The sequence below is a fragment of the Peromyscus californicus genome, unplaced genomic scaffold (assembly GCF_007827085.1).
Source record: "Peromyscus californicus insignis strain IS unplaced genomic scaffold, ASM782708v3 Scaffold_8__1_contigs__length_139910024, whole genome shotgun sequence".
In the NCBI taxonomy this organism is placed as follows: domain Eukaryota; kingdom Metazoa; phylum Chordata; class Mammalia; order Rodentia; family Cricetidae; genus Peromyscus; species Peromyscus californicus.
The window spans coordinates 30067712-30094617 of record NW_026294606.1 but is presented as its reverse complement, the minus strand read 5'-3'; the positions used below and the strand labels follow the sequence as shown (position 1 = coordinate 30094617).

Genomic DNA, 26906 nt, shown 5'->3' with positions numbered 1-26906 from the left:
TCAAAGTAGAGCAATAGATTTTATTTAATTAAAATAGATTAAAAACAGGCTGTGTAAAAGAATTAGAATTTTCAATAATTTACTATTATTTACATTAGCAAATGCTGGTCGTTAGTAGATACCGTGAGGAGACGAGACGAGCCGGCAGGACCCAGACTTTCCTGGGGTCCAAGCCGTAAGCTTCCCTTCCTCCCCATCCCTTCCTTTCTGATTCATCATGGCGATTATGCCATTGAGTGCACCAGGGGAGGAGCTTCGAGCACCCTAGATGGTAACAGCATCACAGTCAGGCAGGAGAGCTGACAGGTGCTGGCAGAGGGGAGGAACTCTTTTCTCTGGAGGAAAACCACACTGGGTTCATACACACAGGACTCGGAATGCTTTCCCCTCCCTGAAGCCCGCACTTCCCTCCAGGCTTGACATTGTGTGAACACTCCTTCCAGCTGACCCCCAAACCCCATTTCCAGGGAGGAGATGTCAAGCAAGAAACGAAAGCCACACATCTCAGGGAAGCCCTGAGTCACGTACTATCCCCTGCCCTTGTGGTCCAGAACTTGGCGACTTATCAAAAATCCTCTTGAAATGTGCCTTTGACACAGGAGAGACATGTGGGGAGTCGGGGCCGCGTGACCAAGCGGAATGCTCCCCTCAAGTAGGCAGTGAGAACAAGAGGAAGCATGGCCCGCAGGAACAGTGCATCCCGGGAGAAGAGGCAGGCTAGCGGGGCTGAGTGCTGGTGGAAGACCCCTCAGAGCTGCAGGACTTGTGGCCTCCTGTTGCTGGCGTCAGCCTGTGGACATCAAGAGCCCCTGTGCTTCCTGCTTTCAGGACATCTAGGCCTGGTGAACCTCAGGGCCCGGGAGGCCCAGGCTGAGCAGCAGCTTTGGCCCTTGGGAGCCACACAGTGGACAGCATGAGGACATGCGGCCAAGGACCGAGGCAGAGAAGGCCTGATGGAGTGGCTCAGTCCAAAATGTCTGTCTCAAACGGAACCAGGTGGTAATAGGACAAGTTGGTGACATAAGCTGCTGGGTCATCACCATCCTCCAGCTCCGGAGAGAACTCGCCGCCATTCTCAAACCTGGAAGAGACAACAGAGGTGACCTCGGCTAGAGGGAAAAGGACAAGAGGCGGGACAAGGGGCAGCCAGTGCAGTGCGAGGATGCGGAGAGATCCAGGCTCTGTGGAAGGGGACGAGGGATGTCAATGAGATGAGGTCCTTCCCAGGCATGGGGCAGACACACGGGAAGAACCGTGAATATACAAACTGGATAAAATGGGTGGCGCTGCGCAGCAAGGGTTTCTGAGCTTTGGTGCCTCTGCAACTACTTCCTGCCTCTGTTTCAGCAGAGCAGTGGGGCCTTCATCCTTCCTGTATGTGCAGTGATATTCTGGCTCCTGTTCTGTGCCAGGCTCTGTATCAGCTTGGAGAGCAGCAGGGACTGGGCAGGTGGAGGGCATGTTTCCTCAGGGAACAGGAGCTTGCAAGGACACCAGAGAGGCACACGACAGGAGGCTCCCTACAGTCATGGAGGGAGGCTCTACCTGGTGGCCAAGCCTGGTTTGATCCAGATTCAGGCTCAGAAGGATGAAAACGGCGTGGATGTGGGATGCTTACACAGTGTGTGCACAGGACCATCCTGAACTTCCCACCACCTGAACTGCCTTCATCACTTCCCCTCAGACCAAAGGATGTCCTGAACATGGGAGGAACAATGGGAAGCTGGAAGAAGAATGGCCAAAGGCCTCAGGACCAGCACTACCAGGGGCTCCCGCTGACCCTCCTGCCCCTTCTCCATCAGACATACCGATCCCTAAATGCTCCCTCACTGGTGCCCACCTTCCTTCTGGGTCAAATTTGGATGCTGTCTGCAGAGATTCCACTGCATGACAGGCCCTACTCACAGCCCAGGGCCACATGGTAAGCATCAAGTGCCACCAGCCTTCCGGTCTCTGAGTGTTCAACAGCCTACTTCTAAGAGGCTGAAGCATGTTCTGGAGCACAGTCACTGGGAATACTGAAGAACTTCACAGAGGGCAAGATACTGGAAGCTTGCACGAGAATGTGGTGAGAAGCTGTGTTGACAGAATAATCCTAGCCTCTAGGCATGCCTGGCCAAGACACCCCTGGATACTGCTCCCACCACATGCAGTTTCTTGGGGACCTGTGGCCAGCAGAGATGGCATTCTGGTACACACTGAATGAGTGTTAATGGAAAAAAAAGTCCTTCAGCTTTGTGTGAGGAAGTGCTAGCCAGAGACTGTCATTGTAGAGGAGTCAGCTGGAGACCTTTTCACACCACCACCTGCTACAGGGCCTACCTAGGTCTGCCTCTACCACATTCCCAGGGACCCCTTTCTGTCCTCAGGAACACCCAGCAACAAAGCCAGACTTCCTGTCACCCTGTCGGAGGACTCTGCTACCCAGGTAATTCACCAAGGAGCTGACCTGCAGGAGCTAAGCATGCAAGCAGCTGTTCCTCCAGGCCTCTAGGTGGCAAGCTCTCTCCAGCACGTTCTGGTCAGAAAGCCCCATTGCAGAGGTGGGAGACTGCAGGCAACAGTGGCCTTGGCTGTCCAGCCCTCAGTAATCCATGCTCCTCTCTAGAATAAGGTTCTAATGGTGCACTCATAAACTTGTGAGACCACCTGTGTGTCACAGCCCCAGTCCAGGAAGTATAGAGTAATACAGATCCTGGATCCTGAACCAGAAGTTTGGGTTTCACACCTCAGAGCCAGCACAAACTAGATCCTAGAGCTTTGCAACTTCTTCAGAAGTCCCCTCACATCTAGTGATTGGGTGATGAGGCCTCTCCCTAGATCCATTAACCAAACTCTCACAAGCTTTTAAAATAGGAACCCCTAAACTGGCAGCATCTGCTGCTGGGTGCCTGGGGCCATGTCCTTTCCTTCTTATAGAGTACTGCACAAGCCACCAGCTTTCAACCCCACATAAGAAGCTGTGTACTCACAAATGCTCTGTGGAATCCGCATCCAGGAGCTGGTCCTTCCCGTTGGGTATGCTGTGATCAATGACTATTGTTTCTGTGTTTGCCAAACAAAATCCATTGGACCTCATGATTTCTGGAAACCAAAGCCATAAGGAGAGGTCAGAGCCTGAGGGCTGGAACTTCAGGATTTCTCACAGACTGACTGCTCTCAGCCTTGGCCAGAGAAGCTTTCTTTCCGCAGTGGGCAGTTGTTAATGCAAACTCATGATTGATCACAGTGCTGGGAATAAGTGATGCTAAGTGCTCAGCCCCAAACGGGACATCTATAGCACCCTATCCAAGGCTCAGGGACCATTGTGGATGAGGAGACAGAAAGAATGTAAGAGCTGGAGGATGTCGAGGAGGGCTACGAGATGCTGTCTTCTGGACTTGACCCAGCTGTTGCACCCAGGAATTCACAACAACAGTGATTACCTGCACAAGACTGGATCCATCAACATCTGTCACGGGTGGAAGAGGGACTTATAAAGTCCCACCCCTTCCTGATGAGCTATAGGCAGTTAGTAATGGGAACCGTGGAAGGGGAAGTGATATTCCTCAGTGCTGTAGACACAGTCAAGTTGTTCTTGCTCAATAAATAACCTCCCACCCATGCTCAAGCCAGCCACTCTAATTAAATATAGTGTGTCATTAAAAAAGACATGAAATGGGGGAGGGACTGTAAAGAGAAGGGGTTCGGTGTGGGAAGGAGAGGGTGACGAGAGAACATTGGGTGAGGGGACTATACAGCACATATTGTGTGTGTATGAAATTGTGAAATAAAACTTCAGAAGTGAAGTTGACATCAATGTCCCCCATCACCTGTTGTCCTAGTTCTCGCTCCCGCTGCCCAGAGACTCCTTCTAGGGCTCAGACATGCAGATTAAGGTACTGACACCAGGGTCCGCAGGCGCAGTGTGCATGTCCCTGAAGGAAGGTTCTATGGCTATCGGAGCACCTCCCCGTGTGCCCTTCCCCATGGGTTTACAGTGGAAGATGGAGGCAAGTAGACAGGGCTGGGCTCAAGTTTGAGGCCGGATCTATGTATCATTGTGACATGTGACATCACACAGTTTTCCTGCCCTTTCTGACCTCAGCCCTGGCTGAGACAGGGCTGGCAGCATCCACATCTTGGCCAGTCCTAAGCCTCAGATGAGATCAGAGTGCATTTTAAATGAGCTCTAGCTGGCTTTGCTTCATAAAATTGTATATATATATATATATATATATATATATATATATATATATATATATATTTCCCCCATAAGCACAGATGTGGGTACTTTAGAAAAATCAAACAAAAGCGGCTTCCTGTATCTACACCAGCTGTTAGGTTCCAGGGGCTCTCGCATGGCTGGAAGGGCTGAAATGGAGGATTGGTGGCAGTCACTAAGCTGGAGGTTTAGACTGAAGTTTCAGGGCCGTGGGACTCCTCTCCTCCATGGGACACCTTCAAGATTGTATTTGAGAATCTCCAAAAATTTACCTAACTCTAGTATCCCATGATGTCCTGAACTCCATCATGGCAAGCAAGTATTTAAACCGTAAAACTTAACCAATGTTCAAATCTCTAATGCAAAACAGGGCAGTGTTTCTAGAATCTGCACCCATCCTCCATCTAGACTTTACATCATCTTCAGATCACAGATAATACCTGATACAATGTAAATGATAAGTAAATCACTATTATAATGATGACGTATAACACCTGATACAATGTAAATGATATGTAAATCATTATTATAATGAGTGAGGAGAAAGGACTGCACTTGATCAGTAGACATAGTACTTTCCCCCAGTATTTTGGCCTGTGCTTGGTTGAATCCACAGATTCTGGACTACAGATACTGTGTGAGAACCCAGGATGGCTTGGCTCTCTCTCTGTTTTTAATCTACTGCAGCCTTGACATTTCAGAAGGGACTGCATTTCTCTCTCTCTCCTCAGGAGCTCAGCACCCTAGGTGCCATCTTGGCCTTGGGATCTTCCCTTTTCTGTGAACCTCGCTCATCTCCAGTCCTTGGCTCTTAGGCAGCTAAGCTCAATTTTCAGGATCACCTCTGTTAGTTCTCGCAAGCCAGGCTCTCACCCTAAAAGACACGCTTAACGCATACCCCAGATGATGGGTATGTTTTGTTCACAAGGTCTCATCCTCCCTTTAGGGAGGCAGCTGACTTGAGTCCCTCCTCTCCTCCTGGCAGACACAGCCAACAAGAGCATCTCTCCCCATCTTAAGGGTTACGGACATCAGAGGCCTTTGTGTCTAAAGGATTCTCTTAGTCCTCTCCCCTCTTGACCATGGTCTAACTTATTCCTGAGTATAAAATTTGCTTTTTCATGATGAGATTGTTACTTCCTCTTTATTTTTAACCTTTCTGAGCATTTGGTGCTCCATTCTGTGAACATTTCTCCATATGCAGAGAATTAGGGAACTACCCAGAAAGGAATAAAGAAAAATAGGTTTCCTTTTCCCTCTCACAAAACGATTATTCCTCAGTTTGCTAAGTATTGCTGAAATGCATGTCCGGCTTCCTGGAGAAGGGACCAGCATGTGTCATGGCTCTGCAGCACTTCTCAATCAGTCACATATCAGCTTCTGGTTTCCTCCCTGCCTTCCCTACCCTTCCACCTGGCGCAGAACTCTACAAACCACCAAGGAGTGGGTCTAGGAACTCAGGTCAGCTACCCTTCTTTGTACAAAGAACAAAGGGAAGATGCTTAGCTAGTGATCTGTCAGACCGAAAACCACTGAACCCCACACAAGTTCCGATTCCCTCGCCTCCCCGCTCAAAGGGTGTGGCAGCAGAGAGTCTCTCTCTTTGTTGTTCTCATTAACTCTGACCCAAATCTGTCTGTCTGAGGAAGTGCAGGCAGCCCTAGTGCAGCCTCTACACCGCTAACTGACAGCCTTAGCCGAGGTCTCCTTCTCCTACCTCTTTGCCGAGGGAATCTGGGGTGGGGGAGGGATCCTGGGAGTTCAAACAGATGTCACTGATGCAAGTCACTTCTGTAAAAACTCCTGGAGCTCCTGGCATGCCTAATTTTTGCTCAATGCGAATTGTGGAGTCTAGGAAGTGGAATTTATGCTGGTTCCTCCAGAATAGATTTGGAACAAGTCACTCCTCAGCTGGTCTATGACAAAGAGCCTTTGGGCACATAAATGAGATCTAAAGTTCCCAAAGCCAGTCGGGGCCTGAGGTCAGTAAGTAGATTGGTCTCCAATCCCTTAAAGTTCCAGCCTAAGGTCACAAAGGGACCCTGCTCAAATTGCCAGTATTTCCCAGAAGATGATCCCCAGGAAGCTCTTGGTCCCTCTTGGATCCCGATCCTCACCCTCATCACTCTGAGCATACACACAGCTGGATCTATAAACCTTTAATGCAGCCATTCCAAGCTGGCTTGGAGAGGGATGGCTGGGTTGCTGGGAAACACTGGGACACAAAAGCAGGTATCACAGCAGGCTCAACACCTAGCCAGACACACACGGCTCTCCTCTACCTCTGCTCGCTAAAGCTGGAGCAAAGATTCTGTCACAGTTTATGTTTTTATTTCTTCCATCCACTTCAAAACAATGTCTTAAGAGGAGCTGTGACTTAAAGACCTCAGAGGAATTATCTAAACCTTACAACAAAGAAAGTCTAAGTGTAGCCGTATCTAACTGCAGAGGCCATGGGTTTAAAATGGCCCCCTTTGCTAATAGTTGCTCAGTGGCGCCCTCCCCAGGCGCCATCCACACACTGAACAGCAGCTTGAATGCGAAGGCCCTCGGATCAGTCTTCACAGGAGGGTGGAGCTGTGGTCTGAATTGAAACGTCCCCCAAAGGCCTGTGTGTTTGAACACTGTCCCCAGCTGGTTGTGCTCTTCTGGAAGGTTGGGAAACCTTTAGGAGGTGAGCCTAGCTGGAGAAAGTGAGTCACTAGGGGTGGGCATGATGAAAGAAAAATGATAGGGCCTGCAGCCTATTTTTAAACAAACTTAAGATATGAATTTCCTGCATGTCAGTTCAGAACCCACAGCAAAAAAATCACTAGCTAGTTCAATTTTTTTAAGTCCCATCCCTAACTCTAGAAACAGTTCATTTTCAAGTTAAACCCCACCCACCCCTATGCAAGGATCAAACTCAAGGCCTCAAATATGCTAGGCAGTGGTTCTGCCTCTGAGGCACGCCTCAGACCTCAAGATACTCTTATATTCCTATTTTGTAATGTTTAATTTATAGTTTTGTTCACTTTAGAATTACAGGTAGCCATGAAGCCATGAAGATGTAGACAAGGCTCGGACATACCCCACAGCAGCTCCCCTACGTCAACACTTCATACAGTTAGGGTGCCTCATCACATCCAGGGAATCTCAAGGAGACAATGCCACTAAGTGTAGAGTCCCTTCAGCGGGGTTCCCCAGCATCCTACTAATGACCCTTTCTTCTGCTACAGATCCGATCCAGGACTCCTCGTTGTACCGAGCTAAGTGACTCCAAGGGCTCCTGGTCTTTCCGTGTTTCTCATGACTTGTAAAGAATTCAGGTGAGCTACTTTACAACTCTTCCTGGAGCTGGAGTCCCAGGTGGTTAGAACTAGGTGACGCGACATTGGGAGGAGTCCCACAGGGCCTGTTGAGTGCCCCTCTGTGGAAACATGGGGTGTGCTTGTATGCATGTGTATACTGCACAATATCCATAGGCCCACTGTCCAATATCCATTAACAAATATCTTAGAAGATAAGGCCTATATACTGTGCAAACCCTGTTTCCCTTGAACTTCCACCCACTGCTTAGCTTATCTCCATCAATGGATTTTTTTTTTTTTTTTTAGAACATCTTCCAATCCATGTGCATGGTGCTGGAATGGTGATTTTCCTAATTTGTAACTGTGGCAGCGTCTACATGTACCTTATGCCACCACCCCTCAGGTCATCAATTCTCTGATTCCATTTCTTCTACAGGTCTTTAGTCAGCCACGGAAGCATTCACAGTATAACCTTCCTCCCTTCTAAGTCCTCCCTGGCACTCTATTTTCAGTTTATTCCAGCAACAGAACAAAAGCGTAAACAATATCCTTTTATTAACTGGCTGTCTATCCCTGTATAGTAAAAATTAAGGCTAAGATTGAATAGATACTGAATTAAAGAACACACACACGAGCGCGCGCACACACACACACACACACACACACACACACACACACACACACGCACGCACACACGCACACACACACACAATGTATTTCCTCTCAAACGTTGAATGGGAACAACCCACGTTTGTGGCTGAAATCTATTGGTCCTACTAGCCATAACTAGGTGGAGCTGAGACCTCTGTTTCCTTGTGCTGCATAGATGTGACCTCACTGCAGAACACTTAAGATCTGTGCTCTCTTACTTATGTTTAATAAACATTTAAATCAACACAGGAAAGGAATGCTTAAGTCTGAGTGGTTATCCTTGATGAGGCCCCAGAATATTGACAAGATTGTTCAGCACAACCAGTGCCTGGTGCCATCTGGTGGAGCCCTCACCACCTACAGCCTCAACATTCAAAGGGAAAAGTCTGGACACTCAGGGCCCAGGCTTGGTAAATCACCATCCCAAGAGAGGGCAGGGTTCTGTGCCAATTCCATAGCACTCACCATCTCCCCAAATGCCAGACTGCATGAAGAAACCCCTTAAGAGAAGGGAAGAGGGATCAGTATAGATCTTGGCCATCAACATCTGTTTCCTAAATGGACAGAATCGATGAGAATGGCAGTGGGTGGGAAGTGTTTGCCTTGGTGACCCTTGAGGGTCACAGCTCAAACCATGACCAGAGTCTAGTGGAGGAGACCCAGGGTGTGGAGAGGATGTGACAAGATCAAAATTCATCCACCATTCAGACTTTAATCTATCTGAGATGACAAGAAAGTTGGGCTTTATTCTGTGGGTGAGGCTTTGAGAAAAGCAATGACCATCAGGAGTCAGTTTGGGGTTCCTCATGTCAGCACATGGGGTGAACTCTGGAGAAAGAGAGAGGCAACAGGGAAGGTCGTGTGCATGGGTTCCTGAGAAGCCAGAACTCCTGACTCTGGGCCTCCTCCTGAGAGTCACATGCCCAGAAACATACTGGTGAATAAGGGCACTGAGACCGGAAAGCCTGAGGTGCCCACAAGGGACCAGTTTCCCCCAAGAAGATGCCAGTGCTTCTGAGCAAAAAGCAGCATTAGAATCAGTGGTTGCGGGTGGAACTTAGGAGATAGATGCTCTTAATCAGCAGTTAAGAGCAATTGTTGCTCTTGCAGATGATCGGGTTCGATTCCCCGCCTCCACATGGTAGCTCATAAACTACCCATAATTCCAGTTCCAAGGGATTCAATGCCCTATTCTGGCCTCCATAAGTACCTCATGCATGTGGTGCATAGACATACATGTAGCCAAAATACTCATACATATAAAAAATAAATAAATCTTAAAAAAAAGAGAAATCAGTGTGGAAGTCTCTGCAGCTTATTGAATGTGTCTGCTTCCTCAGTGAAGAGGGAAGTACATCCTAAGTGGGGCTGACAGAATGCTGCTCCCTGTATACACATCAGTTCATATCCATGCTGTCAGTTCATATCCATGCTCTCCTCAGTTCATATCCATGCTCTCCTCAGTTCATATCCATGCACTCAGTTCATATCCATGCTCTCAGTTCATATCTACACTCTCAGTTCATATCCATGCACTCAGTTCACATCCATGCACTCAGTTCATACCCATGCTCAGTTCATATCCATGCACTCAGTTCATATCCATGCACTCAGTTCATATCCATGCTCTCAGTTCATATCCATGCTCTCAGTTCATATCCATGCTCTCAGTTCATATCCATGCTCTCAGTTCATTAGGAAGCTCTGGCTCCAGAGAGGCCTGGTTGTTTGACAGCCAAAACAGGAGGGCTGGGAACAGCCAAGCGTAGAGCCTCAGGAGTGGAGGAAACCTGTAGAAGAGTTCCAAACACTTCCCCGAGGAAGGAGGCTAGTCCCCAGACTGTGGCCTCACGTAGCAACAATCCCATACCACATGTGCGCACACACACACACACACACACACACACACACCATACCTTGCACCAAGACTTTTGGCTGCAGGCCATTCACAAATGCCCTTCTTGTTAGCCAGGGTTCTGTGCCAAGCTGGCCCCAAACCAGCCCCTGGCCAACTCTTTCCATTCAGGTCCACCAGTGCCTAAGGGGCAAATTCCCAATCCCCCTGCCCCATTTCTTCCTACTTGTTGACCCTCCCATCCCTGGTCTTCTCTGATGCAACAGCTTGTTTTGCAGTGTGTTTGGAGCCAGGCGTAACATCTCACATGGTCTGGTGTCTCAAGGTGCACAAGACAGATAAGATTCCTGCCTTTGTAGGCCTGGATGCTGCACCTCTGTCATGAGCAAAGGCCACCAGGGAGTTCTCATACAGCAGCAAGGACCTGCCTGTCACCAGTCCTTGCAAAAAAATACATAAAAACTGACTTAAAGCCCCATGTGGCATCTGCATTCACCCCTTTAATTCCACCCCATTATTTCAGCCTTACAAGATAAACATGCACCACGTGATCATTACATCATGATATGATCATTACATGATAAAATAAGGCAAGACAGGGGACAGGGGACAGGGGACTCCTCTAGAGGCAGCTCCTCAAACTCATCTGTCTGCTTAACTGCGGTGCTTCTGGGTCATCTTGAAGCAAGGTTCCGCCCCTTTAAGGATTCTGCTGTTCTCTTTCCCATTCAATGAAATAATGCAACACACAGGCCTAGAACTCAGTGCACGGTTCCCACTCAGACTCTAGAGCAGCTTTCCCATGTGCCAGGTAGGGAATCAGAGCCCCATTTGACAACCAGTGAAACTTCAGAGCCAGTGGTGAACTCGGGAGGATGAGGGTTCACAGACGTCAGCCCAGACAAACAGCCTCACTCCTTACAATCAGCTACAAAGAAGGTTCTAGAGGCCAGGTTCCAGTTACCAGGAGGCCCCTAGGCCCTCACATTGTCCACTCTCCTTTAAGATAATCCAGGAAGCTTCCGGACACCGAACAGCCCCGATGGACCACCCACCCTGTGCACTCAGAGTCATATCTAGGAGACCTCTCCCACCCCAGGTCCTAGACCCACCCACCCAGCTAACCCATGCACACAACTGGGATTGTCATCCCTGTGTGGTAAAGACACAAGAGCACCATCACTCTGCCTTGCCTGTCTTCCCTCCTTCCTTCACCTCCCACGGATGACTCCCAGCTCCTACTCCACCAGCTTCTCACCGAATGCCCTCTGCTCTTCCCAAGGGGGAGGCTGAGCCCACCCACCGAAATACCACACTTGCAGCCACCCCAGCCAAGGAGAGCAGTGCTCCCATGCCTTCACTGCAGCTCTTACCTGATATTTTGACAGGACTTTGAAAGCTGGGTTGAATTTTATGGACATTATCATTTTTTAACACCTGATCCAGAGGCGATCTCTCAAAGAAGGTGAGCACCACCTCAGACCTGGAATACTGGGGATAAACAGAGTAATTACTGGAGATGAAAAGCTCTCCACAGTGGGTCCCATGTGTGTGATGGGGTGGTGCTTGTGCACAGAGGTAACCCCAACTGATAGGAAGCTCAGAAGGCAGTCCCGGGCCTGTGCAGGGGCTGGTTGATGTCCTATGCCCAGTAACTGGATCACTGCAATTTCTTTGTTTACAAGTGGCTAACGGGCAAGGCCTCTGGCTAGGGTGGGTGGCTCTGTGGAATGCTTTGCACATGGCTGGCATTTCACACCCAGCTCCCTCCTTTACTATCAGCATGGCTGCTTCTACCTCAACCATTTGCCAGCGGGGAAAACAGAGCTAAGGTGTCCTGCCTGACTGTTCAGGTTCTTAGTTCTCCACATCAAGCTCACAGACTCAGGATGTGAGTTCCAGGGAGATGGAACTGAACACCGTGGCTGCCAATGACGCTGAAATTGCCCTTGGCTTCCTAGTGCCTGTTCTAAATCTAAGGAGAGCAGGTTCTGAGGCAAGGGAAGAAAGCTAAGGCCACTGTTTCTGTAGAAGGCCCGGTGCCCTCCTGCTTCACACCCCATGACTCGAGAGAACCTAGCAGAGCCCACAGAAGCCTTCCTTCCCTTGATTGTTGGCCGGGATGTCTAGTGGGAATGAGACGCTGAGTGGGATACGGGGAGCCGTCTACGAGCCTGGGTGGTGACCGGCCACTCTGGTCTCCCCGCCCCACCGCAACGTCTCGCTCACCTTACAGGGCATGCTGATGACAGTCTCCAGTAGCTTCTCGACCTCATTGAGCCTGGTCTCTGTGTCATGTGCTTCCTTGATGGCAAGCAGTCCTAGAAGAGAGGCAGGAGTGGCCAGGTCAGAGAAGCGAGGGGCCTGTGATGAAACAAGTGACAGATGACAACAGGTGTCCCATGATGAGGACACTACCCCATGCTCTCTTCCGCAGCAGACTGTCCTGTTCCTAAGGTAAATACGTCTCAGTGTCTCCCATGGACGTTTGAGATCACAGGTAGAACTGGACCCCAAAAGAGAAAACTTCTTCCTCCATAATTCAGCCCACATCCTGTACCATGGCCATGGCTGTTGCTTTTGCAGTTTGAAGTGAGATGGGAAAGCTACCATGAATTTCATCTCCACAGTTTCACAGACAATGCTCTCCACAGCAGGTCTTAGCCACCTCTGCCTGCAGTTGTGGGTGTGGTTTTGGTTCTGGACTCCTTATTCAGGTGAGACTATTCGCCTCTCCTCTTGAAGAGGGGCTTTGTGGTTTCTCTTTGCATGCCCCAGTGGCCAACATCACTGCTCTCCCACTTTAGGACCAGCATTAAACAAAATGGGGGCTGTAGAACCCTGAGCTCTGAGGTACCAGGCCAGCTGCTAATGACTGGCGCGGGGGTGGGGGGTGGGGTGGGGGTGGTATATACAGCATGGAGACAGATATGAGACAAAGGAACCATTCTCATCTCAGGGGAGTCAGGGCGGGGTGGCTTAGCAACTCATCATGCTACTCAGAATGGCAGGCCATTTGAAACTTAGGAACTGTTTGTTTTGAGAACTTTTGGCCTAAGAGAACAGAAAAGCAAGCATGAGATAAGGGAGACTTAGTACTCACTCTGTCTTGTGTATGTCAGGCGCTAACCTGTGAGGTCCTGGGCTACCCCTCCCCCTGGGAAACACATTAGTGATGTATGACTTTGCTGCAACCGATGTCACACATCCAAAAATGATAGTGGAATGAGGGCACAGGTGGATGGTCCCTGCAGTGGGACATTCTGGGGCCCATGCCACTAACATCTGGACACAGCCAGAGCTTAGCCAGAGACCCCCTCGGTTGCCATCAGTAAGATAACTGCACAAGGGGTGGGTGGCCCAGGACCCACCAGCCCTGATGACACAGACAAGGTCTCACTCTGCCAGTGACAGCTGCCCAGACCACAAGGTCTGTGTAAACAGAGCCCATATTGAGACAAGTCATCTAAACGCAATGTTCAGAAGGGAAAAAGATCTCAGAGAAAGCCCTTGTGGGCATGAGTCATGGCCCTTTCCAGGAACCCAAGCATCGGTGCTTGTTATGGGCACCACAGAGTGGTCAGCACAGGCTCTGACTGGCTGTTGGACTGTGCAGTATTTCATTTTTAAAATCTTATGGCTCAAGGCCATACTTGGGAGACATGGAGTTTTCTCTGTCTCCCATGAGCAATACAAACATAAGACATCCCACTTCAGCCTCTCCCAGCAGCTTTCAAGGGACAGAATTCAGACTCCTTTGTACACTAGCTTTTTCCACGGACTCTGCATGACCAGAACGGCACAGTCCCCATGATCTGCAGCAGAACCCCAGAGACCTAGATCCCAGAACTATGGTCGGTCCCTGAAAGTTTCTTTCAGGTTCTGGTTTGGTTTTGTTCATAAAAGGCAAAGTGTTAAGGTTTAGGTAAGTGATCAAAATAATTTCTAAAAACAACCTGATTGAAATTAGGAAGCACCAGAACACATAGTTCCTGGGAGCTCCTACCAGAGTCCCCAGATGTAATGAGGAGGAACACAATAGTAAAGGCTGGTCTACTGAAAATACCCTTTGCTGTTTGTCTCATGTTCAACATGAACTTCATGCCCCGCACTCTGTCTTTGCTATGACCCATTTTCCAGGCTGCAGTAAAGAAAAGCAAGGGTACCCTTCTGTCCTCTAGAAACAGCATCAGCACACTGGCCCTGCTAGATGTGACCCCAGCCCACCTGACCAGTTCCATGCCCTGCCATTTCTCACAGCTCTGGGACAATACTGAGAAACAGGCCCCACTGGCCAGCAAGTCTCCAGTGCCCACAGTGCAGACTCTGGCACAGTCGGGGCTCAGTGGCATTCTTCGAGTTCGGTTGCATCTGCTTCCTTGGACCAATCTTTATGCTTCTGAATGAAAGAAGCCAAGTGGTGTTCTTTGGAAATGTAAGCATGCTTGAGACTCGAACAGGGAGAGACATCTGAATGGGGAAGGGAAGCCTGTGGGACGCTCACACGCAAGCTCAGAAATGACAGGCGATTCTCTCAGAGGCTGTGAGGTAGAGGTGTTTTCATTCAGCATTTAGTTTCCCATGCTGGCTCCTTGGTAACCATCAAGTTGGCAGTCTAAATTGGCTTTCTTAAGGCACCACATCCTGTCTCCAAAAACCACCCTCACCCGAGTGACAAGGAACACTGGCCCCTTAACCAGGTGGTTCAACAGCTTTGCAAAATGGTGGATTCCTCTGTGTTTGAGGAAGCTTTCCTAAGAGCAATACAACCCGATGACCATTGCTGCATTTACAGCCCCGAGGCCAAGGAGCACAGCCTCAAGAGGCAGGAAAGAGCCAGCATTCAGCATGCCTGCCCTTACCCCCATCAGCCCCAGGCCAGCAAAGATGAGTCACCACCAGCCACCTGGCTTCTGACAGCCCCAAGCCCCAAAGCCCACAGTGCCCTTCCCTTGGGGCCCTGGACATCACTTCCCTTCAATCATTTAAAAAATTCTATCAAAAATATTTTAAGATGAAATCACACACACACACACACACACACACACACACACACACACACACACACACCACCCCTCCCTCTGCCCTGGGGCCACAATGCAGAAAATGAAATAAATTTTCCTCTGGAAACTTCTAATTGTTTCACACTCCTGGAGCTTCTTAGTTTCACAGCTGGCGGGATCCCCAAATACCTGCCACCTCTGTAGTAATAATATCAGACTCTCCAAGATACCTGCCACCTCTGTAGTAATAATATCAGACTCTCCAAGCGCCTCTGTGAAAGGCGGAGTTCTGAGAGTGGTCTTCACGGGGTCTCTGTTTTCATGTTCAGGGACAGGTGACAGGAGCCATGGTCTAAGTGGGATGGCCACCAGCACAGTGCACTATTTGCTCACATTTGCATATTCTCCTCTTGCATCTGCTCAGTGTTTTCCTTCGAGGTTAAGTCAGTTGGCTCTTAAAGGCTCAGGCTGGCTTTTCCAAATGTCACTTGTGTATACAATTTCAACTTTACTTTTTAATGTACTTAAATACAATAGCTCTAGAGTACCTGATGCTTCTGAGTTTTATACTCCAAGTATTATTGGCGGTTTAAGAAAAGTCAGCCTGGAGCTGCCTAGGGGACCTTTCTCCCTAAAGGGCTTTAGCCTTGCAAGAAAAGAACAGAGAATGTGTTTGTGCTCAACTGATTTCATCAAAAGCAAACACCTGCTTCATTCCTGGAACCAAAACTGTTTATGCTTGAATGAAGCAAGCATAAACAACTGTGACTTCCAAATCATGTCTAACATGGCTTTGCTATCTGAAATTGTAATGGTCAGTACTGCAGGTGGACAAGATAGTTGTGAATGTGAACAGATGCGCTCAAAAAATAGAGCTTCATTGAGAGGCTGTAGTTCTATAACTGGCCAGCAGGGGGTGGCAACACACCGCATAAGCCTAAGGATTTCAATCACAAACTCACAGAAGTGACAATTGCCCACTCTTCAACATGGGGAAGAATGTGACCCAGGTTTCATAACCCCGGAAAGTGTTCTAATTTCTGAAAAAGTAATTATTCATATAACCTCAACTTCTAAAATTTATCAACACATACTTTGTGACACAAGAATTTATCCAAGTTTAGCACAAGCAGTTAAAAGCTTGAAAAATTAACAATATGATATATAAATTTCAGAAAGCCAAATACATGCATATTCAGGGACTAGATGTCAGCCTGGCAGTGCGTGGTGGTGCATTACTTTAACCCTCACATTCAGGAAGCAGACACAATCTCGGGGGTGTGGCTTTCTCTCTGAGGGGCTTTAGCCTCACAAGAACAGAACAGTTTGTGGCTATTTTATAATTGACTGCTTTTGGCAAAAGTAAACACCTTTATTCCCGGACCCAAAACTGAACAAAGCAAGCATAAACAAATTAGTTTCCTGATATCTCCGAAACCTGAGTCTGAGGTCCCACGTTTCTGTTAAACGGAGCTCGGTCTCCACACATCTGACAGCTGCCCAGGCTTTCTCTGCTGGGTGGGGGATGGGGTGAGGTGGGGCCACAGAGGAATTCTGGTCATAAAGGCAAGATGCGGCCAAGGTCAAGAGAGGAGTGCATTAAGGATGTCCACGGCCCACAGCACCTGCCTCTCTTGAGAGGAAAGACGCTATCTGACTCTCCACAAAGGACAGCCCTGGGGGAAACTTTCTGTTGGGGGCATTTTCAAATGCAGCCAGATAACCAACTGCGCTGAAATGGCTTTTTTGTCCATTAACAAATGTGCCCATCAACGCACTGCACACGAAGTGCAGGTCTTCGGAAGTATTCATTCGTGAGCTGCAGGAGAGGTAGACAGTCTCGGAGCTGGCTGATCCTAAAAGGCTGAATACACAGATATTTTGGAGACAACAGCCTTAAATTAAAAAACAAAACAAAAACGCTCAATAACTTCTAAGTATCTAGGTTCTTTCTCCTTCCCTCCTTCTGCCTCGCTAGGGATGGAACCCGGGGCCTTAAATACTGCAAGGCAAGACTCTCTCGACTGAGCAGGAACCCCAGCCTCTAAACAAGTAGTCATGGCCACTCAAAAAGCAGAGCCTAAGAAATAATCAGCTCCTAATTCTTTGTGAGGCGGGTGCTACAGTGGTTCTCAAGCCCTGGAAAACATCAGTGCAATTGCACAACATAAGCACGTGGCACGCACATGCACAAGCGTGTGTTGACCCAGGGAGAACAGTGCTCCACACTAAGCGGTCCCTGGAACCCTCTCACAGGCCAGAGGACTCTGGCTGGGGGGTTTGCCCTCCCTTCTGTCCGACTGATGTGGGCACAGCCAGGCTTACAGGGACCACAGAGATGGAGGAGAGGAGTGATGTCCCATCCAGGGACCCTAGGTGGAGGTGTCCCTCCACACCTCTCCCAGGATGAGAAGCTGGACTGGGAACAAAAGAGGAAGAAGCAGAAGAGGTGGAGGCAGAAAGAATCTTCCCTGGACCCCACAGGAGGAAGCTGCTCTTCCTTCCCCTTCCAGGCTTCCAGTTTCCTGCTTCCAGTTTCCTGCTCTCAGCGTGCAGGGTGGGGGTGGGGGTGGGGGTTGGGAATAGGGTGGGTGGGGCAGTTGGGGGATGGGGGGCGCCTCTTAAAGGGACCAAGCGGTTTTCTCAGTGGGGAAGAAAATAGGCATCTGAATCAAACTTTCTGATTTTTCCTATTTTCTTAATCCCTCCTCTCTGTTCATTATTCTCCCCCATCTAAAGCAAAATTCCCTTCCTAAAACTCAGTTTTCAGAAGCCATTCACAAGTAGGCATGGTGGCACATGCCTGTAATTCCAGCCCTTAGGAAGCTGGGGCAGGAAAATATTAAATTTGAGGGCAGCCTGGGCTACAAGTGAGACCCTATCTTAACAAAACAAACAGAAAACTCATTCACTTGGTCATTCCTTTCCCCCTGTGCTGGAGATGAATCCTAAAGCTGCCTTCATGCTAGGCATATGCTCTACCACTGAGCTACCCTACCCCTCCGGCCCCTGCCAGTCTGTCTTAAATAAGAGGTACAGGATACCTGCCCATTTTCACCTCTCACACAGGAAGGGCACGCTGTCTCAAGTTCACAAACCAGAGGTCAGGGGACGGTGTGGCCAAAACTGTGGCAGGAGCCCTGCCTCTCCTAGACATTTGTACTGGCTACCAGACGGCTGGGAGGCATTCAGTGGCCATACACTGTTAGCAGGGTCTAGGCCCTAGGACAACACAGACCTACTCACCCTAGCAGGCCTGAAGGGTGAACAGATGTAGAGGGTAAGGGAGGGACTGAGGGAGGAAGGCAGTATGGAGGCCCACAAGAGACCCTGAGGCTGGGGGATGGGGCATGTGGAGTGGTAAGAGCTGAGGCAGAAAGACAGACAAGCTTAAGGAGACCACAGCTTCCCAGGCAGGTTCTGGCAGCAAGTACCCCACATGCTTAGCAATTCTGTTTCTTGGAGTGATGCACACACTGACCCCGGATTCCCTCAGTCACTCAAGTCTGACCCACACCAAGCAATAAATACTAGTTTGGGAACCGATAAAACCATAGGCCCAATCAAGCCCCACTGTGGTACATGGTACATTCTCTCTCTTAGCCAGGGCAGGGAGTGGCTGGGAGGGTGGGGTCACACCAACAAAGGGCACTGTTGTAAGCATGAGTAGGTGGATCGGCTTCGTAGGACCCTGGTCTTGTTGGGTACCAGGCCTCCCCACATTCTCCTACCTAGAGGCCTTTTATTGGGGTTACTGGGATTACTCAGGGCATAGGATAGACAGGTTGAGAAAGCCAGCAACTCCAAGTGTCTAGTTTGATGCTCAGCACTTTGTGACTATTACTCAGTAGGACTCATCACCTTGCTACACAGATGTTCTTATTGTTATTATAGCAAGAATGAGCCACCAGCAAGGAGAGAAGGGGACGGGGGAGGGTGGTTTGGGAGGCAAATTAGAAGAAAATATGGATATGAACTGTCACCATGAAACCTATCACTTTGTATGTTAATTGGAAGAGGAGCAGGAGGAGGAGGGCAGAAATACCAAGCCATGAGGATCAAGCAACTTGGCCGAAAGCCACAGGGCAGGCAGCAGGTGACAGAGCACACAAGGCAAGCCCCGGCTGTCTGGAATCAGATGTAGTGTCCTCCTCTGGTGACCTGGCTGAGTCCCCTGCTTGGCCACCCAATCTCCCAGGCCCCTGATGTTCTCACACAGGAAGCAGCAAAGGTAATGGCGGGAATAAGGGATGCCATGTGACAAAGTCCCTTCAACTTGCCTCCTTTCCCCATTCTGTCCAAGTGCTGCAATATGTTTTCCTCCTCAGCAAAAGGTAAGGAGACTTGGGTTCTCCAAACAAACGGGAAAAGGAATTTGCATGAATCAGTTACAAGAAAGATGTGGCTTGTGACCATCATCACTCAAGTTGGGGTGGGACGAAGACAGGCACCAGGCCTCGATGTCATCAGGGCAGCCCTCATCACATGAGCACACATACCAGTGACCTGGCCTCATTCAGGAGATGCTGCAGCTACCAAGAATGAACAGTCCTGTGGCTACTCTGCCCCGTCTTCCCACCAGCAGGGACAAAAGTCACATCAAGGGGCTCTCAGGGGCTTCTCTAGATTGAGAAGTGACCAAACATAACCTTTTAAGTGATGGCAACTAAAATTAGCCAGTGGACGCATAGCGTGACCCAAAGCTACCAAAGGCAAACAGAAATAGCATTAACGTGGGGATGGGAGTGTAGCTCAGAGGTAGAGCGGATGCGTAGAATGCACAAAACCTCGAGTTTGACCCCCCAGAACACAAAATACAAAAATACCCTAACTGTCTTTCTGTGGACTGGCACTGCCAACACACGACAGTATGGGCCTTCAATCTACTGTTGCCAGCCTGCTGCTGGCCCAGGGGAAAGTGCCAAGGCCTGGACTTTCACCTTTGAAGACACTCAAGCAAAACACAGGCTGCCTTGTGCCTCCTTGCCAGCCCCTTGCACCCTCCCAAGTTCAAGCCCACACGCCTCATTGGCAGCAAGCTGAGCTCTGTGGAGAGGTACCACAGGCCTCCTCCTTTTATTCCCTCTGTATCACTGTCCACAAGTAGTGTGGCTACTCTTATTTCCAACCGGCACAATGCATGAATGGATTTCCTGTCACTTCTGCAAAATGTCTGCCAAACAGACAGCAGAGAAACATCAGGAGGGGTGGGGGTGCCTGCGGGCTCACAGCGAGGCCCAGTGGAGAAGAAGAGGCAAGTATCTCCTTCAGCATTTCACAGGGAGAAGCTGTGATGTACGTGCGAGGTGCTGGACCAGCTGTGTAAGTTCTAACTCGTTCCACCTACCGTTGGGCAAGGCAACCCAGGAGTCATGGTTATCCAAGACATAGTAACAAGATCTACGGCATGAACTCAGGGAAGCAGGAACCAAGGACAGCCAAGAAGTCATTTATGGGAAAAGAAGAGTCGTCAGGTGGTGGCACATGCCTTTAATTCCAGCACTCGGGAGGAAGAGGCAGGTAGATCTCTGTGAGTTCAAGGCCAGCCTGGTCTACATAGTGAGTTCCAGGGCAGCCAAGGCTACACAGAGAACTCTGTCTTAGAAAAAAAAAAAAAGAAAGAAAGAAAAAGATGAAGGAAAGAAAGAAAAGAAAAAGAAGAAGTCCAGGATGCCAGAGTGGAGCCTGGTGTGGGCAGCAGGACGTGGATCTGGGAACAAATATAAAACAAGGAAGAGAAGAGGGGTAGGCACCCCAGGACAGGACGGGTCAGGGGTCCTACACACGGAAGAGTCAAAAATCGGTGAGTGAGTCAGAGGAGATGCCCAAATCCCCTGAGAAATAAAAGTGCCCAGATAGCAGATGGCAGGATGTCCCCGGGGAAGCTCTATAGGGGGATGGGGCTGCAGCAAAGGTCAAGGGCAGCATCCCACCACCCCTAACATCAAAGGCCAGGCAGAGGTGGCAACCCCATGTCCTGCTTTGCCGTCCAGACCCATGTGTAGCACGCTCACTACAAAAGTCAAGTCGGTTGGTGCCTCTGAGTGGCAGTTGGTCCGTCCATTAGGCACCATTCTTCCTGTTTAGTGGCAACATCAAACATCAAACTGACATCCAGGGGAAGACAATGTGATGGGGAACTGGGGTAGACCTGGGGAATGCCTGGGATGTGGGAGTCAGGTGCTGTATCAGTGTTCAACCTTTCCTGGTACCATCCCAGTTGTAGCTCTCAAGTCTAGGAAGAGCCCGTGTCCTGAGCACTGAAGAGACTCATCATTGGTGATGAAATTGAATATAGCAAGGACAGGAACACTGTGCACAGGTTCACATGACAAACTGTGCTGCTAAATGCCAGGTTCCAGGTTGGCACCCTCAGCCAGCACCTCCCACTCCATAATCGCCTGAGGTGGCCTCACTGCAGCACGGGGCATCTGTGCCAGAATTCTGGGCTTGTGCTGTGTGCCACACATCAACCTCTAGACTCTCAATGCGTCCGTGGCTCTCTTCCGGGCCAATCAGGGTCCATCCCCTTCTCACACCTGCTTCTTTACACCTGGTCCCAGCAGCCCTCCAGCAGTCCTCCAGCAGCCCTCCAGCAGCCCTCCAGTAGCCCTCCAGCAGCCCTCCAGCAGCCCTCCAGTAGCCCTCCAGTAGCCCTCCAGCAGCCCTCCAGCAGCCCTCCAGCAGCCCTCCAGCAGCCCTCCAGCAGCCCTCCAGCAGCCCTCCAGTAGCCCTCCACAGCCCTCCAGCAGCCCTGCCTCCACGCTCTCCCTTGTTCTAGCCCATCTTTCTCGGCGCATCAGCTTGAGCTCAACTCAGATCAAATCAATTCCCGGGCTCAGAGCTCTCAGTGATGATGGAGACCATGACTGACCACCATCTGCCTCTCTCCAGTTCCCTAGCCACACTCTCCACTGCAGCCACAGTGATCTCTTGATTGCTTGGTGTTCTCATTTATCAATGCATGTCTCCTAACCAAAATATACGGATCGAAAGGATAGGTCGCAAGGCTTTAGTTGTTCCCTCATGTCATTGTCCCCTGCACGGTGCCTGGCAGCCTATATGTGACCACAAAAATGAATGTGAACCCAAAAATGTAGTCACCAAAGATTCAAGCTCGCCTGGCCCCTTTGAAATAGAATCTGTAGTTGCAGAGGTAACCAGGCGGGCTCTGACGTCACAGATCTGCAATGGGTGTTACTAAAAAGAGGATCAAAATACTCCAGGAACCTCAAATGGTCACCAGGAAAAATTCGCATGTGTCTGCTTTAAAACGCAGGCCTGTGTGTGAGACACAAACAAAGTGAGAGGTCTCACTCACAAATGTGAGCCAGTAGGTAATACACACCACGGAGGACTCGAACACAAGACACAGCCCCATGATGAGACCAGAAAAGTAAGAGGGGAACACCTCGACAAGCCAAACAGAATGTCCACAGGAAGCAGCTACCCGCCCCCCAGGGTTGGAGGGTAACACAGCAAGAGGTGGCTATTTCAACCCTGGGTCGTAAGCTGCCCACCTACTGTAGTGTCTGGAGAGAGGCTGGGTTCTGTGGATACAGGGCAGAAGCCATGGTCCTGAGATCAGCACTATACTAGCTCATCGAAACAGAAGGCCAGGAAGGTAAAGGAGTGAGCACTGTGCCTCCCCTCATGCAGTGGCACCATTCCCTTGCCACATAAAAAGCCCATGGACATCCACCAAGCATAACACCACAGAGGGAGAAAAAGGTCCAATCCTCCCCATCTAAAATCTCTCTCATGGCAATTCTGGAGGAACCAATGCTAAGGGCTTGACACCTCTTCAACTGCATGAAGATTCAGAACTGCAAAGTAGAACCATGGCTGGCCCGCTGTGTGTCAGGAGCTCAGCCTGCCAGGATCAGTTCGGAGACACATTTCCCTGGGAAGCTTTTCTAATGAACCGAGAACACAAACCTAGCCCAGCCCAGAAATTTAATAAACACAGACTTGAGAATCTGACCGTCTGGGATTAAAATGCCAGCACTACACACAGCTGCATACCTTTCCTGTTTGAAGTTTGAAAAATCCAGACCAATTTTTTTGATGCAAATAACAAATTTGCACGGAAATGAAGTAGAATCTTCTTTTGTGTTATGATGAGGTATTTTACTTGGTGTATGACTTCCCTGGACATGAAGGGATCAAAGAAAGGAAAGGGGCCTTCCTGGCTTTGTGAAACAAAACTCGGCAAGAACCAAGCAGAGAAAGGAGAATCAGAACGGATCATGATTCATGGTCACCCCTCTGCTGCTCCCGGGATTCATCTTCATTCCGTCTAGGGGTTACTAGCTGGACCCTCGTAAGAGGCTCCCATCAGATAGGAATCGGCCACCATTGATGGACAGTTCTAATAGCTACATAGCAGGCTGTCGGAAACTCCTTTCCCTGTGGCCACTGGGACTCACCCCTGCTGCCCCTGCCACTCCACCTCCACACTCTCACCCCTACTTCTGCATTCTCCCACTCTTTAGATGCTCGGAAGCAGCTCTCATCCACTGCAGCACCTGGGACATGATTCCAGGAGTTTGTATAAATGCAAACGAGGCCAGGTGAACAGGGCATGATGATTTCCTCCCGTCTGCCCCAGGGAAGATCTTTTTCACCTGTGGTTCCACACTGAGGCCACACCCCTTCCCACACCCTCCTCGGCATGAGCAACCCTGGCCAGAAGAGGCCCGCTGACAGTAAACAGGTGGCATTTACAGACTTGCTGTCATCAGACACGACCAGGCATTGCACACCTCACAAAAGCCCACAGGTAATAGGTATGCTTATAGATGGAGACCCGGTTCCAGTTTGCCTGAGGTAACAGCTGAGTTCTGAGACCTGCTCAGAGGGACAGCCCGGAAGCTCAACTTGTTTATGGCCTGTCTTGTTCCAGAAGAAGCCACGGAGTAAACCACCGACCGACCCTTTGTTATGCTTTCCTGATCAGACATTCATTTGTTAAATTAAAAATACAACAAATAGCAAATTTAAAACAAACAAACAGGTCCAATTTTGAAATAGTGCTCGCCACCAGGAGGGGCTGGGATGGAGATCTAAAACAGGCTTGTCACTTGGGGCCTCCACACTCACTGGCTTTGGGAGTCTGTCCAAATGATGTGTCTGCCAGGGCATGTGTCATGAGAATGGAGCTAATTATCCACATAATCCACACACGGGTGGGGCCTATCACCAGGGGGAATGGAGGTTATCTCAGACCTTAGCCAGACAGGCGGCCAAGGAGATAGGTACTGGCTAACCTGAGTAACTTCGCCCCAAGCTGCCCCAAGATTGCTGCTTGGAGGACTCTGAAGAAAGGAGGGCTTGGATCCATGGGTCTCAGAGCCCCGGGAGGCCACACACTGGTGGGAAGTCTACTCAGAAGCTCCTGTCCCCAGCTAAGCGCCCCACACCTCACTCTTCCCGGGCTCAACCAAGGCCTCTCTCCGGCTTCCTCTGCTCTTCCAGTCCCTTTGCTGGCGTAGGAAAGGGGAAGCCACCGCTGTTTGAGAAAACAAGAATCACAGCCAACCAGGACCGTCACAAGGCCAGGGAGGAGGCGGCCATGGCTAATCAAATCCGAATGCGGACCCAGCTCAGGGGTGGGGACCCTGGGTTGGCTCGACAGATGCAGGCGGGGCAGTCCCCTCCTAGGAGAGGTGGAAAAGATTGCTGCGTGGCACTTCACACTCAGGCTCAACTGTCCTGGGGCAGAAAAGGGACGGGGCCTCTCCCAGGCAGGACCCGGGCAGCGAGCGTACTGGATGCAATCCCCCAGTTCCGACACTCTATAACTCGAGCCGCCACTGGTCCTCCATAGCGGGGTAGGCGGCTGGAACCCAGTAGCTGTCAGCCCCCGGGTGTCGCCTCGCAAAGCTCTGCTTTCTTTCAGAAGCGACTCATTCTTTGGGACAGTCAGACGAGGGTCCTGCCGACCTCGTCCCCTTCCCCACCCACCTCATTTATCCTCCAGGATTGTGTGCCCGGAGGCTCCATGCCGGCTCCCAGTCCTTCCTGAACCAAAGCTGGGTGCCCTTCTTTAGGGAACAAACAGTCTCAGTTTAAGTAACTCTTCCCGCTGACTTCATTGCACTTGGACACGATCTCGTCACTCTGTTCCTCCCACAGCCCGCAGCCCCCGGCGCCCCGCAGGCCCCGGTGCCCCGCAGCCCCCAGTCCTGCAGCCCCGCACCTTGCCGCAGCGGCGCGCGCGTCAGCTCGGGCCGGTCCTCGGGGAAGGCGTCACGGAGGCGCTTGCACAGGCGACCCAGGTCTGCGAAGCTGCGGTGCAGGTAGAGCACGCTGCGGTCCGACCACTCGGTACGGATCTCGAAGAACTCCTCCTCGTCGCCACGCCGGCTGACGATGAGCCTGCGGATCCCGTTCACCCAGCAGCCGCGCACGAACATGTTCACGAGCGACGTGCCCTCAAACACCGCCGAGGCCATGCCGCGGGCCGCGCATGCCCCTGCCGCCGGGGGCGCCCTCGGCCCCCAACCCGGGGTCCGCCTGGGCAGAGTGGTTCCGGACAGGGGCGATCAGGGGTCCTTCTTTAGGACGCGGTCGAGCCCAGCAACGGCGTTTAAGAGTCTCCCTGGGGCGAGGCTGGTACCCCGCGGATGTGCCCGGGCTCCGTACACACTCTGGGGCGGCTGTGTGCGGTCCGCGCTCTGGGCGGCGCCGCCAGGAGTCTGTCCCGCCGCGCAAGCCGCGGCTTTATAAGGCACTTCCCATCGCGGGCGGCGCGGGCGTCTACGTCGAGTCCCGGCTGCGGCACCTCCCTCCCGCCTCCCGCTGACCCGCGGCGGGCCCCGCCGAGGGCTGTCCTGGAGACGCGGCGCTGCCTTCCCAGTCTGCCCGCTGCTGAGCAAGGCTAGCCCCGCGCTCTCCCGGCGCGCAGGGAGACTTTCTACTCTTTCCTTCTATGGATCTTCGGGATTCTCCAGCCCGGAGCTGAGCGCTCGGCCAGGCTGGCGCAGGGGTGGGATCGGCAGGAGTCTGGAGTCACCGTGCGGCGCCGCATGGGGCGGGGACGCGGGCCCATAGAGCGCGGGAATCGAGGCCGAGGGCCTGGTGCTGGTCCCCGCGCTGCCCTCGACCTGCCCGGCCTGGGCCTGGCCTGGGCCGGAACTCAGGCAGACCCGCCCCGTGTCCCGTCGGTTACCGGCGTCTCCGCCCCGGGTCCTCCCGCGCATTCCGGTCGTGCCTTAGCCTGGCGGAGGCCCGGGACGCAGCGGGACAAACCGACCACTAGGCGAGACCGTGTAGTTGTTAGAGGAGGATCTCCCAGGAGGTCGACGAACCACCCCAAGGGTTGTCCTCCAGAAGGGCATGTGGGACAAAATTGTAGGGGACAGGGTCTTCCCGGAGATAGTGACTCGGGAGGAGCTTAGGAAATCCTAAATTGGTAGGGCTGCCCACCGAGATTGCATGCACCGTGCATCTCTTAGACTGCTCCCAATAGATAGTCTAGCGTTAAGAATTGTAAGTGGGTTCCGACATACTCTTTTGCCCACAACAGGGGAGAGAGACTGAGCCTTTACACGGTTCTAGAAAGTCGCGGAAGCCCAATGTGGAGCAGAGACATTGGAAGCTGACAGACAATTGGTCTTCCTTCTCAGGACTTCATTTGACCGACTTCCGTTGCCCCACCCCCACCCGGGGGGGGGCGTGTATTTAGGTGGCAGTTGTCACTGCAGAAACCTGCTGGGCAGAGGAGTGCCTCTGCCCTCCTAATAACTTCTTAATAGTTTCCTCCTAGTAGCCAAAAAGTCCCGCTGAGGCACTCCTATGCTGGCCCCCACTCCTCGCTGGACCGGGTCCCTTCTGAAGCTGTCCACTCCCTCAGCATCATCCCCAGGACCTCCAGAAGTACCACTCTTCAAGGTACCCCA

The 26906-nt window shown here is 51.0% G+C and overlaps 1 protein-coding gene across 1 annotated transcript; it reads right to left on the bottom strand.

The window, feature by feature from the left end:
• Positions 1–26095, bottom strand: Pxdc1 (PX domain containing 1). The gene is made up of 5 exons (XM_052728792.1): positions 25205–26095; positions 12230–12321; positions 11374–11491; positions 2973–3084; positions 1–1081 (listed from the first exon to the last, which is right to left on the bottom strand). The coding sequence occupies exons 1-5, from the start codon at positions 25458–25460 to the stop codon at positions 964–966; spliced, it is 696 nt and encodes a 231-aa protein (XP_052584752.1). The 5' UTR covers positions 25461–26095; the 3' UTR covers positions 1–963.
• Between the last annotated feature and the right edge of the window lie 811 nt (positions 26096–26906).

Excerpts from the sequence above, each read along its gene's own strand:
- Pxdc1 (XM_052728792.1), bottom strand. The coding sequence starts at position 25,460 with ATGGCCTCGGCGGTGTTTGAGGGCACGTCGCTCGTGAACATGTTCGTG. Across the intron at positions 11,492-12,229 it reads TCATCAGCATGCCCTGTAAG|TATTCCAGGTCTGAGGTGGT; the intron begins GTGAGCGAGACG and ends GTTTATCCCCAG. Across the intron at positions 3,085-11,373 it reads AAGTCCTGTCAAAATATCAG|AAATCATGAGGTCCAATGGA; the intron begins GTAAGAGCTGCA and ends TTTGGTTTCCAG.